General features: G+C 39.1%; 1 protein-coding gene across 1 annotated transcript in view; it reads right to left on the reverse strand.

Moving 5' to 3' along the window:
- The window catches only part of pkd1b (polycystic kidney disease 1b), a gene marked incomplete at its 5' end in the record, with an annotated part of 29,277 nt that extends 13,653 nt beyond the window's left edge, over positions 1-15,624 (reverse strand). The window contains 17 exons of the mRNA XM_081392735.1: positions 284-1,121; positions 1,376-1,510; positions 2,486-2,630; positions 2,716-3,320; positions 3,414-3,551; positions 4,385-4,549; positions 4,630-8,267; positions 8,379-8,515; positions 8,613-8,788; positions 9,444-9,575; positions 9,750-10,466; positions 11,196-11,461; positions 11,558-11,705; positions 12,784-12,902; positions 14,105-14,280; positions 14,452-14,612; positions 15,580-15,624. Coding sequence (XP_081248861.1) covers positions 284-1,121; positions 1,376-1,510; positions 2,486-2,630; positions 2,716-3,320; positions 3,414-3,551; positions 4,385-4,549; positions 4,630-8,267; positions 8,379-8,515; positions 8,613-8,788; positions 9,444-9,575; positions 9,750-10,466; positions 11,196-11,461; positions 11,558-11,705; positions 12,784-12,902; positions 14,105-14,280; positions 14,452-14,612; positions 15,580-15,624 — 7,741 coding nt within the window. The remainder of the gene's footprint in view (positions 1-283; positions 1,122-1,375; positions 1,511-2,485; positions 2,631-2,715; positions 3,321-3,413; positions 3,552-4,384; positions 4,550-4,629; positions 8,268-8,378; positions 8,516-8,612; positions 8,789-9,443; positions 9,576-9,749; positions 10,467-11,195; positions 11,462-11,557; positions 11,706-12,783; positions 12,903-14,104; positions 14,281-14,451; positions 14,613-15,579) is intronic.
- Positions 15,625-16,621: the final 997 nt, after the last annotated feature.

Below are 16,621 nucleotides of genomic sequence, written 5' to 3' on the forward strand. Positions count from 1 at the left end.
GAATACTTTGATGAATATAATGTTCAAAAGAACAGCGTTAATTAGAAATAAAAATCCTTTGTAACATTATAAATGTAGCCTACTTACTGTCAGTTTTTATCAATGCATCCTTGCTAAATAAATGTATTAAGTATTATTTCCTTTTTTTTAAGTCTCAGACTTTTGCATCCTTATATTATATTATATTATATTATATTATATTATATTATATTATATTATATTATATTATATTATATTATATTATATTATAGTCTTATAAGATGCATTGGCTGGCGTACACTACCTGGGATGAGACTGAAGTTTAGGGCAACATAGAGTCCAGTCTGAGGATCTGTGTCCATTGCTTTGACTGTGAAATTTACACTTCCCTTGGGCGGCAGAGTAACATTTTTCCATAGTAACCTCTCATCTTCTGTCACTTTTTTGTGTAAAGTAAATTGTATCGCAGTGTCTAGTGTCAGGTTGGCGATCGAAATGGGCTTCCCCTGTGGCGTAGCGAACTCCATTGCTGCAAGCGAGGTCGTAATAGGAGGTTCTGCAGCTGGAATGAATGGGGTTTCTTCCCCCTCCATTTGCAGAAGGATTTGCAGGACCTCTTGCTTTTCCTCCTTCAGTTGAGAGCTCAGTGCTGATGGGATGTGAAACTGGCAGTGGCTTAGAGGATCTGTGCACAGAAGGTCTTTAGTAGGATCACCCCGTACGCCCACCACACTGATCTTTGGAACGGCGAGGGAAAGAGCTTCTTCCCCACTCATCCGCGACAACATTAATGAGCGCATGAGCTCTAAAATCTGCTCCAGTGCTGATACAGCTGTCTCTGATGTATCCACATGCTTGAGGCCTGAATTGCTCCTCTGCCTCTGATCAGCAGTCAGTGTGCTGCCTGCAGGGAAAATGTAAGAATGGTTAAGCCAAGGTTCATTTACAACTTCACAGTGAACCTCTATTATCACGCTGAATATAAATTCTGCTTTACTTAAAACAGCCAGAATGTTCCTGCCAGTGTCTGTGGGGTTGATGTCACCCTGTCCTGTTTGTTCTCTTATCACTTTGATCATCTTCTCCGTGACCTTCAGAACCTTTGCATGACAGCCGTTGCACTGCCATTCGGAGGGAAACACCTGCAGACAGGAAAGTACATTTTCTAGTAAATCATTTGCATTTGTAACATCACCTGTGACAAGGCTTTGTTCTTAGACAGCATGAATACTTTCTGTATTCCCAGCACTCCTCATTACGCACAGCAGGCAATTCAGTGATGAGCCTTTGCCACATGTGTCACGGTGTTGGACCTACAAAAAGTTGCTGACATGCTTTGTGTCAAGCTATGATTAATGCTATACGTTCCATAAGCTTTAATAGTTGAAAGCCTTACTGTAGACTGGGCCAAAGCTGAGCTGATCAGAGCCGCATCCTGCAATGAGGAGACCGGCAGAGACGCCAGAGCCTGAATCACATTTCCACGGATCTGAATCTTGTCCTCCAACTCTTGAGCACTTACGGATGATAGCTGTGGAAGTGGATAATTTTGATTTAAAAACACATGTCTAATAGCCTAACACACCATCACAGAAACTGAAGGTGCACTCAGTCATTTTTATGGCAGTTGTGTTGGACTGACATCTAGTGGTGTGGATGCAACAACACACAAAGCTAATATTATCAGTAACTGAGACATTGTGACACGTTACATTTCAATTTGTATCTGTCTGACTCTCTGTAAAGTCAGTAAAACCTTCAAACTTTTATAAAACAGTTATAGTTATATTAGTTTATCTGGATTTTATTTTAATTAATTACAATCATTCTAAGTTCAATTTATGCATCAGCTTTGCTACCACAAATAACAGCATCAATTCATTAATAACTAATTTGGAATTTGAAAGGTGATAGTTGGTGATGAATGGCACACAACAAATGTGCCATTTGCGGCCAGGCATAGCAAAAGTGTCCAAAAGGTGAATTAACAAGATAAACTGAGTAAAGTCCACGTGAACAGGAAGTTGCAAGCGACTTTTCTCTAGTGTTGTGACGTATTTCCAAGTGAAACGGAATATTGAATAGAGGGCAGGGTTTTAATTTAGCGCTCCTCCTCTCCATCTCTCGCTCATAGCAGACTAACGGTTTGAGGGGAGTTAAGCGTTTTCAACACAAGTCGTCAAACTGACGTCATTAAAGGAGGAATGCCATTCCAGACTAGAAGTAACTTTTCAGATTTTGATTAATGATTACCACGGCAAACAATTTTTTTCTGTGTATTAACTTGCACGGATTAATTGTTCACCACAAGACTAGTAATATGCGCTAACAAAGTAAATAGGGTCAATTTTGATTTCAGGTCGACTTTAACATGTTGCTGATCTTCATTTCATGTAAGTGTGCATGAATTATCCATTTTATCCATCTGTTTTTTAATTAGGAAAACACTGAGTGCACCTTTTAATAAACATGCAGACAGCTGGTTTGGCAGGGCCATCTCAGTTACCTGGTTGAGTTGGCTGGTCAGGGCAATAGAATATTGGATAATGTCCTGAGGGTTTCCTTGTTGAAGCAAGGCCCAAAACTCTGATTGACTCTTATTCCTCAACCACTCCGTTGTGCAGTGGTCACACATCAGTACTGTCAGGTTCCTGCAGAAGATAGCCAGTATTATTTTGTTGCTGTGATGTGTTGTCAAATTTTATCTGAATATATAATTGCCAATGTCTGACTAACTTCCTCGCTGCAATAACTGAAGCCCCCATACTGTCCTCTACCAGCACCAGCATGTGAACAACAGATATGTTTTCCACTGTATTCGGACTACCCAGTGGCACCAGGGAGCCGAACGTACTCTGAGTGCCTCTGTAAAGGGTAATCAAGGGACATAATGGTCCGAAATCTTCACACTGTGACACCTGCAGTGAAAATATCAGCTGAGCTGAGTCACCGTCTTCAGCCATCCACCCTGCCATTGAGAATAAAATAGCAAAGAATTTGTCAATCCGCAGAGCCATTACTTGGGTGAGAAATAAGAGCAAAAGAGAAATGACACTACCTGAGCAACTGTAAGAGACCATAGTTTCCAGGAAATGAAGCGAGTCGTCTGGTGACAGAGTGCAAATACCCCCGTAGGGAGGATGGTTGGGGACTAAGGTGATGCTTGCCGACCCCCAAAGCCCAGAGGCTGGCTCAGACACGTTGACAGTAAAGGTGTATTCTTGGCCCTCCATTAGCACCCCTGGTTTAATGACTATTTCTCTCCAGAGACTTCCTTTCGAGGTAGTGACCTCATTCAGTGTTAAAGCTTCACCTCTCTGATTCTCTGCAGTCCACCTGTACTGTAGTTAAAGTGTTTTAAAACATTACTAAGTTGTGTTTAAGACTTATGAAAGCATATGAAGTTATTCTATGGTACTTTAGGAATTGAATACCTGTACAGTGCCTTGACATGAAGAACAATGGCCAGTCAAGGCAACATGGCGTCTGTGACTCATGTGGAATGACAACAGTGAATTACAGGAGACACACTTTACAGTCACTGGCAGCAACGCAGCATTGTACACTTTAACCTTAAAAGAATAAAAAATTATATTTGACAAACATAGTTTTCTGTTCTGTGTTGACATATTTTTAATTAATGGGTGACATATTATTTTTTAAATGGCCAAAAAGCTCATTGAATAGCTTAAAGAGATAGTTCACCCAAAAATGAAAATTCTATTGGTCATTCCACCATTAAGACTTTAATTAATCTTCAAAATGCAAATAAAGATAGTTTTTCTCATCATTTTTGTCCATTCACTAAAAGTCCACACAACTAAAACGTTGATGCATCAAACAGTTCAAAAGACATTGTAAAATTAATCCATATTAATCGAGCAGGCTTCCTTTAAAGATTTGGTGTTTACCATATTTGATGTGCACTATGTAAGTGTGTTGATAAATTTTTATAGGCTACATGAATAAAAGCCTAAATGAAATCGGTCTGTCATATAAAGCAATCTTGTCTCTTCAGAAGACTAGGATTAAACCGCTCAATTAATATGGAAAAATTAATGTATTTTTTGTACTTTTTAGGCCAATTCACACCGCACCGACAAATGCCATCAGACTTCATCGTGTTTTGTTGGTGTGATTAGAGTGATGGCTGAGTGATCAAAATGTTGCAAAAACCTACCCACATTCAAGTGTTGATAAAAAGATAATTACTAGAATAAAACTTTTTTTTTTTTTTGGTCTAAAAGCAGAAGCTCTGTGGATTTTTTTGAAAATGATCAAAAGTGCTGGTGATGGCTGGTTTGGCACGACATGTGGGTGAGTAAATGATGACAGAATATTAATGACAAATATATTCCTAGTGAAATGCTCAAAGCAATGTGAAGTAAAATAAGTTAACATTCACCGACTGTGATATAGAGACAGGTTGTCTTCCACTTTTGTAAAGGTTGAGAGTAAAGTGGTACACTCTGTCTGGCAGAAGTGCACTTCTGGGAAGAAGCAGCATACTACCATTTCCTGGAATTTGATAATGAAGGGTGGAAACGGCTGAAGACAATGCTATTGTGTTCTGGAAGCAGATAATACATTATTAATCGAGTGTTCACCAGCAGTAAATGAAGAATTTACTGCATTTGTAATTTACTGTACCTCTATAGTGTAACTCCACTGGAACTGAAACAACTCAATATTATTCTCCTCTGAATCTGGATCAAAAGACTCCATTGCATCCAGTATCAGATCATATTGAGTTGACCAGAGCCTGTGAGAACCACCTTCAATCACGGGCACCAGTTGACTATGGACCACGGTAAGCTTTATGGACCTGCTCTGCTTTAGAGGAGTTCCCTGAAGTCTAGCGGTAAATGCCAGACAGTAGTTTCCCACTTTTAGAGTGTGCTTTGGCAGAGAAAGAAGTGGTGTTGTAACATCCACTGAATCATTTAAGGGCACCTTGTCTTTTCCAGAGCAAACTTGTCCCCTGAAGATCTCCCAGAAATATGATGCTTTGTATGTTAAGCAACCGTTAAAGTCAACTCGTGCTTCAAAGAAACTCCGTCTGGATTTTAATATTTTATATTGTTCTTTTACAATGTAGATTACTGGCTGGGAACACTCCAGCTCTTGTACTTTAATTGACTTTTTAGTGGAGATCTCACTTATGTTGTTGAAAGCTGTTAATTTCACCACAAACTCACCAGTAGCATTAAATTTGTGGACTTGTCTATTGGATTCTGTAACCAAGGCTCCATCACTTGCATCACTGAAATCCCAGATGAATTTAAGGTTGCTGCCTCCATCTGTCATGGCTACAAAAGTGATCGGATAATCAATAAAAGCTCCATTATGGGAGGTAAAAATCTTCACTTCCTTCACATACTTCTGTATTGTTGCTGTACTGGTCAGGGACTGTGAGCAGAAGCCATTATCAGCTTTCACTCTAACAGACAGGGATCCATTAGTAAAAGGTGTGAAGTGAACAGTTTGCCCGAATTCCCGAGAGGACTGGACTCCATTTAATAGGAAAGTCCAGTGGTAATTGGCTCGTGAGTCACTGGATGCTTGAAAACTGATGTTTTTGGATGCCTCTAGGACAGCAGAGCAACATCCGATCAAATGCAGACCTTTAATTCTTTCCACGACTCTCACAATCACTGTTGCAGTTTGGTAACTGACATTATTTTTTGCTTTTGTTCTCACCAGATGGTCTCCAACTGAAAGAGAAGAGGTTGTAAAATTCTGCCGAATATCCACGGAATAACTTGCATTAACAAACTCCAAAGAAAATGAAACTTCAGTTCCTTGGGAGATAGAGGGTGAGAAAATAACCATGTCGTCCTCACAAACAACATCACTGCTTGCCGTAAGTAAAAGTCCCTGGATGGCGTCCTGAACCACAAGAGGGTATGAAACATTTTGCCAGCTAATGTCGTTTGAAGCGTTAAGTGAGATCCGGTGATCTGCAACTTCCGCGAAAGAATAGCTAACAGTTTGATTGTCAGCAAGAACAGTAACAGTGTTGTTGTGAAACGTTAAAACCCATTCCCAGTGCAGGACATTACCTGTTCCTGCAGAGCCGTGGAATAACAGATGGCTATTTGAAGTTACAAAAAATGGTCTGAATTGTCCATTTATCTGAATATCCACTTTAGAGATGTCTTCCTGAATTATTAGTTGCTTGGTTGCATTATCAGACCCGAACACATTCGAGACTGATACTCTGATCTTGACCAAACCGATAACTTTAAAAACATGCAAAACAAAAGGCACATCTGATATTACAGGACTGCGCTCAGAGTCTAAGAACCATGAGTAGTGAAGGTCCGTTCCAGATGCTACACTCACAGATATCCTCACTGGCTTTCCTTTAGCTACAGCATTCATTGGTGATGAAATACTCAACCCAGACACTCGCTCTACAGCTCTCAGTGAAAGTTCGCTATCTGTTGATCCAAGAGCATTGGATACCACCAGGATGATGTGTATATCACCAGGGCTGTTTGCAACAAGTGGAAACTGTTTGCTATTACTTGCAGTTCTGTTAATCCAACTTTGGTTTGCAGTCCACTCATATGTCAAGTTAGAACCACGTGTCACTGATGCCGTCAATAGTACGGTCTGATTTGTCAGGACATATCTTGTAGACCGCAGTTCCTGACAATGAATTCGAACTCCATGTATTCTCTCTACAACCTCAATGTGCGTTATGGTTTCTAATCGACTGACAAGATTTTGTGCAGCAACTTTAATCCGAAACACCCCTGCTTTAGGAAACACATACATAAACGTGGACATTCCAGGCTTTGGAGGTGATGAAGAATCTACAGTCCAGTAAAACACAACATTTTCATGAACATCAGTCTGAGCTATTATCAGTGTCTCTTTTCCAGCCTCCACAATTGGCTGATTGGTATTAACCATTAAGGATGACAAAGGTGACTGCACCTCAATCTCTATGGATACCAAACATGAACTTATCGCATTAGATGCGGTGGCCGTCACACGAAACCGCCCAGGAAAACCAAAAATGTGTGACTGATTTTGGCCCTCTTTTTTGTAGCCATCTCCAAAATTCCACTGAAAAGAAGCTGTTTTACCAGGAAGCTCAGCCCAAAAGTAATAGGACTGATTCACAGTCATTGCATCATGGTTGCCTTCATATTTTATTAATAGATTAGATACAGGCCTTTGAACGAAAATGGTCGATTTTGCTGTTCTGTTGCTGACTTTGTTTTGTATCTGCACTGAAATTTCATACAAACCCTCCTCTTGAAGAACAAAGCAATGGTGCGATTGGCCTCTGACTGGAACCATATCACTAGAAATGTTGCTATACCACCAAAACAGATAACCTGGTACTTTGGGAAGCACAAAAACATCAAAGCATATTTCCTCACTCACCGCTACAGCAGTCTTGGCTGAATGCAGAGTAACATCTGTTATTTGGGCCTCAACACATATGCGGGTTTCATAATGGACCGAATCCACATGGCTATGAGCATTTACACCAACTGTGTAAGTCCCTGAAGTCAGAAAAGTATGAGTGATAGTTGTAGCTCCTTTAACAACAGACAATGGTGTGTCATCTCCAAAATCCCAGTGAAAAGTCAAAAAAGGAACGAAGCCTTTGACTAACGCCTCAAAACCAGTCTCTGCTTGATTAAAAATGCAGCCTGTTGGGATAATTTGACTAATTAGCAAACGATAGACTTCCACATTGACTAACCGGTGTTCTTTACTTGCATGATTATAAGCAGAAACCTCAACGGTGTAATTTCCAGGAGACTTGTAAATGTGAGAGGCTGAGCTTCCAGTGAGATCTTTTAGTACCGAACCATCTCCAAACTCAAAGGTCCATTTTAGATGAGTGCCTGCAGACACTCTGCCACTGATTTCAAAGGTGCAGTTCAGTTCAATGGAGCCATTGTAATTTAACTGGAGATCCGATACAGCCTCAACTACCTCCACTGCTGTATAGTTAGTCAAGACTGTCAAGGAGTTGTTGGCACTGATGGTGACGTTGTATGTGCCGGGCCTTTTAAAAACATGCCTGACTTCACTGGAATACTGCTTCACTTTATCAGAGTCATCGGCAAAATTCCATAAATAAAGTATTCCGTATGAAGAGGGCCATAGTGAGACCTCAAAGAGGATGGTGTGGTTGACTTGACAGACAGTAGGAGATGATGACACCAGCAGTCTTGATATTGGAGTCCTTATTTTAACGGTTACAGTCTTTTCAATTCGGTCATATTTGTTGTAAGCCTTTATTTTCATTGTGTAGTCACCTAAAAAGAAAAATTGTATATCCTGAAATTTACAATGTAATATTTTCCCCCCAAGGCATAACCACTTAAAAGTGCACTTGCACAATGCTCAGTTAAAAATATTTACAGTACCTGGAAAAGAAAATGTATGATTGATAGAGTCTTGCAGATAGACATGTTTGGCACTTAGGTGAAGATAGTTGTCATCCATCTCTAAAGGAGCAGAAACTGTGTGACTGACAGATGCTGCATTATCACCAAAATCCCATCTGGAGAGATAAATCATTTCATAATAGCATTATACATTCAGAAGAGGTCAAACTTAATTTCATAATTCTAACTCAATTATAATTCAGAGGCATTAACCTGATTGTAACGCCTATAGAGATGTCAGCTTTAACTTGAATTGTGTAGACAGTTGAGGTGTTTACAGCAATGGCCTCTGGCAGGGAAATTACTGCTAGGTCAGCTAACGGGGTCATTACGTCGGCTGTGAGCTTCACCTCAATTAACTGAGAGCTCACAGGGTTATTTGCCATTACCTAGAGCAGAGAAAGCAGTAAAGATTTGAAGAAATTAGAAAAATGAATGCATTCATAACAAAAGCTAAAGCAATGACTATCAATTGGTGGACCGTGACTTCAAAATGGGTCACAGTTTCAGTCATTGACTGCAGGAAAACAACATTGCTGGATGCAAATAATAAAATGCAACCAACCACATAATCATGCATAAATTGGATAAAAAAAAAAGATTGATATACTTTTAAAAGAGAGGAGAACGTTTAACACAACTTTTGTTGTTGACATCAAAGGCTGTGCATCCTATTAGAACTATTTCCACTTGAAACAAAGATAAATATGAATTGTGCAATTACAATACCTAAAATGGAGTGCAGTAAGCATGAACCCCTTGTAATTCAAGAGACATTTACCAAATAGGCAAACAATAAAGACAAGCCAATGTCAATGTAGATAATTTGACAAATAATGTTGCATTTGTTTACACATTTTTCAGTTCTGCATGCAGTTAATTGTAATATTAACACATTTTGTAAAACATTTTGATTTGAAGAATCCTTTGTTTATTTTTTGAAACTAGCAAAACTAGAACCACTTACTTAAAGGATCTGAAACCTAAATCATTGTTGCTTTAGGCACAGTTTCACAAAAGGGTTTGTAATATTAACATGTTTACCTTTAGTGTGTATTCTGCTGGTTTTTTAAAAAACACACTGTAAGACTCTCCTATGTGTGTAAACTGAACCAGGTCATCAATAACCCAAGTATACTTCACTGATGTGCCAGTGACTACTGAAGCTGTAAACAACTGTAGGGGGGGGGGGAAAGAAAAGGAAACGGTAAGCCCCCTAAATCAGTTAAAGTCTAGTTATGACATTCTAAACACCTTTTCTTCAAATATCATGTAAATACCATTAGCACATCAAATTTTAAAAAGGTTACTGGCAAACTTTTCACAATGACACGCATAAGAAATTGCTACCTGTGGTATGTCCACTAGAACCCTGCTGAAGCCCTGAGGCTGGATGCTCAGCCCAGTGACAGGAATATGAGACACAACTCTCACACTCAGAGTCTGGGAGTTCAAGCTGTTTGAAGCCATGATGTTTAGTGTATGTTCCCCTCGACTAGAAAGCTCCACATACACATGAGAGAACCACGTGTCAAGAGTAGCCCTAACACATCCTCCTTCAATCTCAGGCATCGCAGCAGGGCAAGAGGATTCAAAAGGAACTCCATTCTTAGACACAGGGTCTGACCAGGAACTGGTTGCATTTTCACCTGAAATGATCTGGATGACAATGAGAGTTGGGATATGGACTGCAACATGCATTTGGTTGTCCTTGTCAAGCTTTGGATGCAAAACTTGCAACCCTGTGACAGGACTTTCTGCTTTGATTGGATTGTTGCTCTGTGAGGTGTTGGGTATTGGTGAAACTCCATAGTGCGGCATTGTGTCCTCATAAATCACCCGTAGGTCACAGACCAGTCCATCTAGCCATTGGCCCTGTCCCAGTTGGGCAGATAGAGTCCCCTCTAACCAGCCCCCCCACTCAGGCCCATGCATGGAGAGGTAACTCTGGCGCCAGGCCGAGCTGGTACCGGCAACACAATGTAGAAATTCACCTGCTCTTCTAGTGTGTTGCAGTGCCAGAATGTCATCAGGATAGACAGTGATATGTTTGTCTTGTACTATAACCTGCACAAATACAACAAAATAGGTATCTTTGATTAATTACAATGAATTGTTTTGCACAATATTTCCCTGTAATTCTTGATTCTGATTGGTTAACTGCGGACAGATATTTCCTAAAATATTGAAACTTGAGCCGAACCCCTTAGAAGTAAAATATTTACAACCCCCTGAGATTAAAATTGTTCACGGTTCTCTGATGTAGATTAACACTTGTGATTTAGGAACTCACAGCATATGCAGAAGTGGAGTTCGCTGCATTAGGATGCTGAAATCACCGGATCATGAGATACTCACGTGTAAATGAACACAGTGTTGCTCTTCACTCTGAAATACGCAACAGACTATATACTTATTTAGTGAGACTATAAACAAATTTAATTGAATTGAAGCCTTTGATTTGATAATTGTACTAAATATTTAGCAATTTCAGTTGTATTTCAATGAATTGTGCACCCCCTGCTTTATATTTTACATTTGATTTAATGTTTTATTAGCTTTTTATCAACTCATGAGCCACCGTTTGGGAAACCCTTCATGGCGTATCCGGTAACAAGAATTTCAAACAGAATCTAGCATGTTCGATAATGAGTATGACCTCATCAGCCTAATATTACTATAATGTTGCAGTGCTCGTCTTGTTGCTAGGCCAGCTGTTCAGTACAGTGTAATGGAAAATGGAAATTAAAAATTATAATTTTTAAAATGATGAACAACTCAAGAATTGCCACCTACACTGATGTGTGTGAGGTCAGTGCTTGCTGGCAGTGCCAGTGACATGTCTGCCATCAAGTGGAAGAAGGGTGGTGTCGCAGGGTATCGGGGGGGCAGAGGGAATACATGTCCCCCGGTAAAGGAGTGGTAAGGACTGCACGGGCTGGTGACGGGCAGACAGATCTCCAGCAGGTGACACCAGTACTGCCCACTGACACAGCCACCAGTGGTGTTACACATGGGCATCAGTGAACAGCAGCTGAAAGGGTTTATGAGAGAACTACAGCCTGGGAGAGAAGATGTTTCATAAAATGTGCCTCTTTGAACTGATAATTTTACAAACTGGTAACAAAGTGTTGCTCATTAGTGCTTAGTTTGCTCACCTGGTGGTACTAGGTGATGATTCGGGCTGCAGAACGGTCGTAAGATTTGCACTCTAGCAAAGGTCAGCTGATCACTTGGCTGAATCACCAAATCCAAAGATACCACTCGACCCTCATGGGTGAACCAAAGACCTGGGAACAACATAATCTGTGCACACAGACCTTTCATTTCAAAATAGGTGTGTATTAACTTCCAAATGTTAAAATGAACATGTGTGGTTCATAAAATGAACATTTGGGTTGTTGTTTTTTTTTTTTTTTTTTTTTTTTTTTTTTTTGGAAATTCATTTTATGTGACCTAAAACATTAAAGGGACTATAAATATGAATGTTCATGTATTAAAGGCATACTTCTGTTTGTCAAACAGCGACCCCTAGAGTCGCTGTGGAATACTTGTATTTAATGTTACTGTCGTAAATACGTTTCTTGTTTTCTTTTCCTTGACTCTTCCGACCGCGCTTTCTTCATTTTCTCTGCCATGATTCACATCTGAAATGCGTGCTAGTGTCCTCCATAGAGGCTGCTTCATATGTTGTTGATGTATGTGACGTCGTGCCGTAAAGCAAGTCGTGATTCGGCGGGGCGCCACCTCTCAAACCTGCATTGCTGGTTTTGCCAGTGTGCCTTTAGGCGAATTTTATTGCCAATGTGTGAACAGCGTGTAATGAAACTTATATAAAAAAAGAGACCTTTCCCGACTTCCTATTGTCAATAAAAGCCTGTAGACAGATTTTTATGTGAAGGACTCGGGACATTTAACGGCACTTAACGGCCACAGATGTCGCTAATAACAAGGGTTTCTGAATTCTAGCCCCTTTAAAACTGAACAGTTGTAGCCTACATTTACGCTAACGTCAAAAATTTTGCTGTAAGTTCTTTTTTAAGAAACCCATTATCACTTTTATTCAGCAAGGTTGCATTAAATTGATCAAAATGACAGTAAATACTTATATACTGTTCCAAAAGATTTCAAATAAATGCTGCTTTTTTCACTGTATTTTTAAAATATATTAAAATAGAAAAACAATTTTAAACAATATTACTATTTATACTGTATCTTTGGTCAAATAAATGCAGCCTTGGTGAGCAAAAAAGTCACCTTTAACTTTAACAGTCTTATTTTTTATTAGCATAAAAATGTTGACTTCATAATTTATTGGCTTAAACTGTCCTTGATTAACAATTTAATAAGCTAATTGTTCTTTTTTTTTTTTTTTTTTTTTTACCTCAACCATGTGTGGTCCTGGGTCTGGTGGAGAGGGTAGCAGTTGTATCTGGGACACTGTGTATATTCCTGACATTAGTGGCACACCTGTCACGTAGCTCCCCAGCGATGGCAAAGACACTTTAAAGAGAAAATGGATGACAATGCTGTCAGTTATGAGTTCTGACAAAGGTTTTGCAGCATGGCTTTGATTAACTGAACGTGAGCTGTAAATAACTCTGTAAACAAATGCTGCTGATATTGTCATGTGCTTTGTCACCCACATGAAATCAAAATTGACAATTCTTGCTTTTGTATGGAATATTGTAGTGTTATTATAAATGATTTATCCGTGCACATCATTATTTATTTTTTTGTCCTCTTTAATCAAAATGACTTCCCCTCCCTGTTGCAATGACATCTCATCTCATCTCTTTTCTGATGATGATGGTTTACTGGTGCAAGTGCGGGACAACTTTTCACTCTCATGAGATCACATCAATAGCAAACACAATGATCCAACGATCCAATCTATTCCCAATGGAAAAAATAAAGTCCCAGCTTACATTTCTTCTTGTTTGAGAAAATATTTCACTCTGATATAAGGCCAATTCACACCTCACAGACAAAGACCAAAAACAAGTTGGCCGTTGGATTTAGAATTTTATGTTCAGTCGGGTGAAAACAAACCCCAACCAACGACAACAGATGCCGACGGGAAACACACTGATCCAACAAGTGCTTTTGTTGGCGTTTGTCTGTGCAGTGTGAATTAGCCTATACGTCACAAGAAAAGACTACCGCAACTAAAAGCAAACTATACAGTAATACTAAAAGTATTTTATTTCCAAAAATAATCTGTTATCTTCAGCCATATTATGCTGTTTTCAGTAATTATAAATACGCTAAACCACAGGTTTTTAGTGATAAGAACAAAACACTTTTTTGACCACACTTTAGATTAGGGTCCAACTCTCACTAACTAACTATTAACTACAACCTCTGCCTTAATAAACTCCTTATTACGGCTTATTAATAGTTAGTAAGGTAGGTTTAGGTAGATTAAGGATGTAAAATATGGTCATGCAGAATAATGCATTAATATGTGTTTTTAAGTACCAAATTAACAGCCAATATCTTAATAATATGCATTCTAATAAGCAACTAGTTAATTAATAGTGAGAACTGGATCTTAAAAGTGTTACCAATTTTTTTTCTAATGAAAATTTTACTGTTGCTGTGATTGTGCAAAACTGTTGTGGGAAGGTGTAGATGATTATTGGCCCAGTATTTATGACGATGATTTGGATAATGTGATGTGTATCAGTGGGTTAAAACCTTACCTGATATCTTTTTCTCACAGATAATGAAATTTCCCTTATCACATTGTTCATTCGTCCATTGTCCAGAGGCCAGAGCCATTGTGGTGCATTCCTTCATCTCACTGTCTTCAGTGTCTAAATCATCAAACCGACCTTGTTCCATTCCATTTCTCAACCAGACCCCAACTGGAGCTTCTCTGGAATTTAGATTAATTTTCAAGATCAGCCATTAAAAAAGTTGCAATGCTCTATGTTTGAGACTATAATCTCTAAATAATATATCTATACTGTACTATAGATTCCCTTTTAAATATTTCTGTTGGAAAAATCAGGCCTGCAAAACCATATAAAATCTTGTGATATCTTACAGTTGAAATGAATTTTGTATGAAGGTCTGAACATTCACACTGTCCACTGTAGCAAGGTCTCCTCTCTCGTCTCTTTGACAGATGCCTTTTGCTTCTAGCCATGCTGACGTAAATATGGGCATCCAGTAACAGCGCAAACCATCACGGTCAATTTTTGCCCCCTTTGGGCAATAATGTTCTAGTGGAAAGCAAGAAATATTCCAAAAACAAACTGTTCATTTTAGATGCATCCACAACTAGCAAACACAAGTCACGTAATGTAATGCTCTATGATTGCAAACAATTAGCAAGAATAATATCCATTACTGAGCAAGGCAGATAAAACATCTCACCACTGAAGCAGCTTGTAAAAACACAGAGAATCCAAATGAGAGTCAGGTGCACAATATTTGCCATTTTATCTCTTCCCCAGGTAGAGCATAATAAATGTGAGTGATAATGAATCATACATGAGAGAGACTGCAAGAGGGTCCATTTCATGCTCTGTCCGTCCACGAAGACCCTGCTTTAATTTTCCTTCTGCCTTTTAGTCTCTCTCTCTCTCTCTCTCTCTCTCTCTCTCTCTCTCTCTCTCTCTCTCTCTCTCTCTCTCTCTCTCTCTCTCTCTCTCTCTCTCTCTCTCTCTCTCTCTCTCTCTCTCTCTCTGGCCTCCTTTTGTATTTCTCTTGTACTTGTCCTTTTAGTGCTTGGTGACTTATTAGCATTGTGCGTTTCAACACATAGTTTCACCACCACATCCACCCCACCCCCCTTTAACATTCGCATGACTTTTGGTTTGTCTCACAGCAACAAAACAGAAAGGAAAGACTGGACAGTGTTCTCATTAACATGCTGTATAATCCCACCTGATGAATAGGCAGTTAAAACCGCTCATCCAGGTTAAATGCGTCACCACCTCCTTTATTACACTAATTAATATATATATATATATATATATATATATATATATATATATATATATATATATATATATATATATATATATATATATATATATATATATTTAATAAAATTAAAGGATAACAATTCATTCTTTTTCAAGGCATCAGTGGTGCTGTTTGCCATTGGAATTGAACATCTGCAATTTTGCTTAAGTTCTTCCCAAAACCCTTGAAAATACAGTCTAACCTTCGGGCAAGGAAGGTTATTTTTCTCCTTCAGGACATACGTCATTCTCCACTCCAGTTTAAATGTACGGAAAACAAGAGCGAGGAAATGCAGAAAACAGGAAAAAGTGGGCTCTTCTCAGAGACGCACCAGCGGTTGCTAAGCAACTGAGTACATAGAGCAGGGGTTGACAGTCATTCTTTTCAAAGCGAAGCAGACAGACGTAGCAAGGCTCCCTCGGCTGAATACCGGGTCGTAGCTTTCAGGGGGTGAACAATGGAACAGCACCTAATAGTTTTCAGCAAAAAGGCCATTGAGAATCAGATTGGATTCCAATGACCTTTCTACAAACCTTACCGGATCTAGATGTTACATTACATTGAGAATTGCCAAATTCATGACGTTCCAAGCCTGTAGGACTTTCTTTCATTTGGGGAACACAAAAGAAGATGTTTGAAAATTGCTAGGGGCCAAACCACTTTAGATCCCTTTAACTTTCTTTATATGGAAAAAGGGGAGGGGAAGATCACATCATTTTGATTTTGGGGTGAACTATCACTTTACTATGTTGTATTTGTATCTGTTGTTTGCAGCTGTTTTAGCATCACTGTGGACTCATTGGGTTGACCTGTGCATTGAAGGTGGTGTTCGGGAAGGTTTTTTAAAATCAAATTTACCAGAGGGCTCTTGTGTTAGGAAACAAAATCATGATGAATCCCAATTAAACAGCTTTATCCTGATAAGCATGCCAATGAAAAGAGGGAATATTGTTATGTAAATATGACAATAAAACCTTCAGATGCAGTCAGAATGAACCACGTTTTCCATCTCCTACAAATTCTATATCGACAACGATTTAGTGATGTTAAATGTTAAGTTGTGAGTTGAATTTTAAAATGATTCATGATGTATGTGATTATACTGTTTATCCTAAACATTGCTCTGACATGAAATTTGTGTCTCAACCCTGCTGAAATAGTTGTGGCAGGCTGTTGTTCAGGGCTGAATAACAATTATCTGCCAGATAGATTATTATGCTGAGCATTGCTCACAATCTCTGATT

Source organism: Scardinius erythrophthalmus, assembly GCF_964197995.2.
Source record: "Scardinius erythrophthalmus genome assembly, chromosome: 18".
Taxonomy (NCBI): Eukaryota; Metazoa; Chordata; class Actinopteri; order Cypriniformes; family Leuciscidae; genus Scardinius; species Scardinius erythrophthalmus.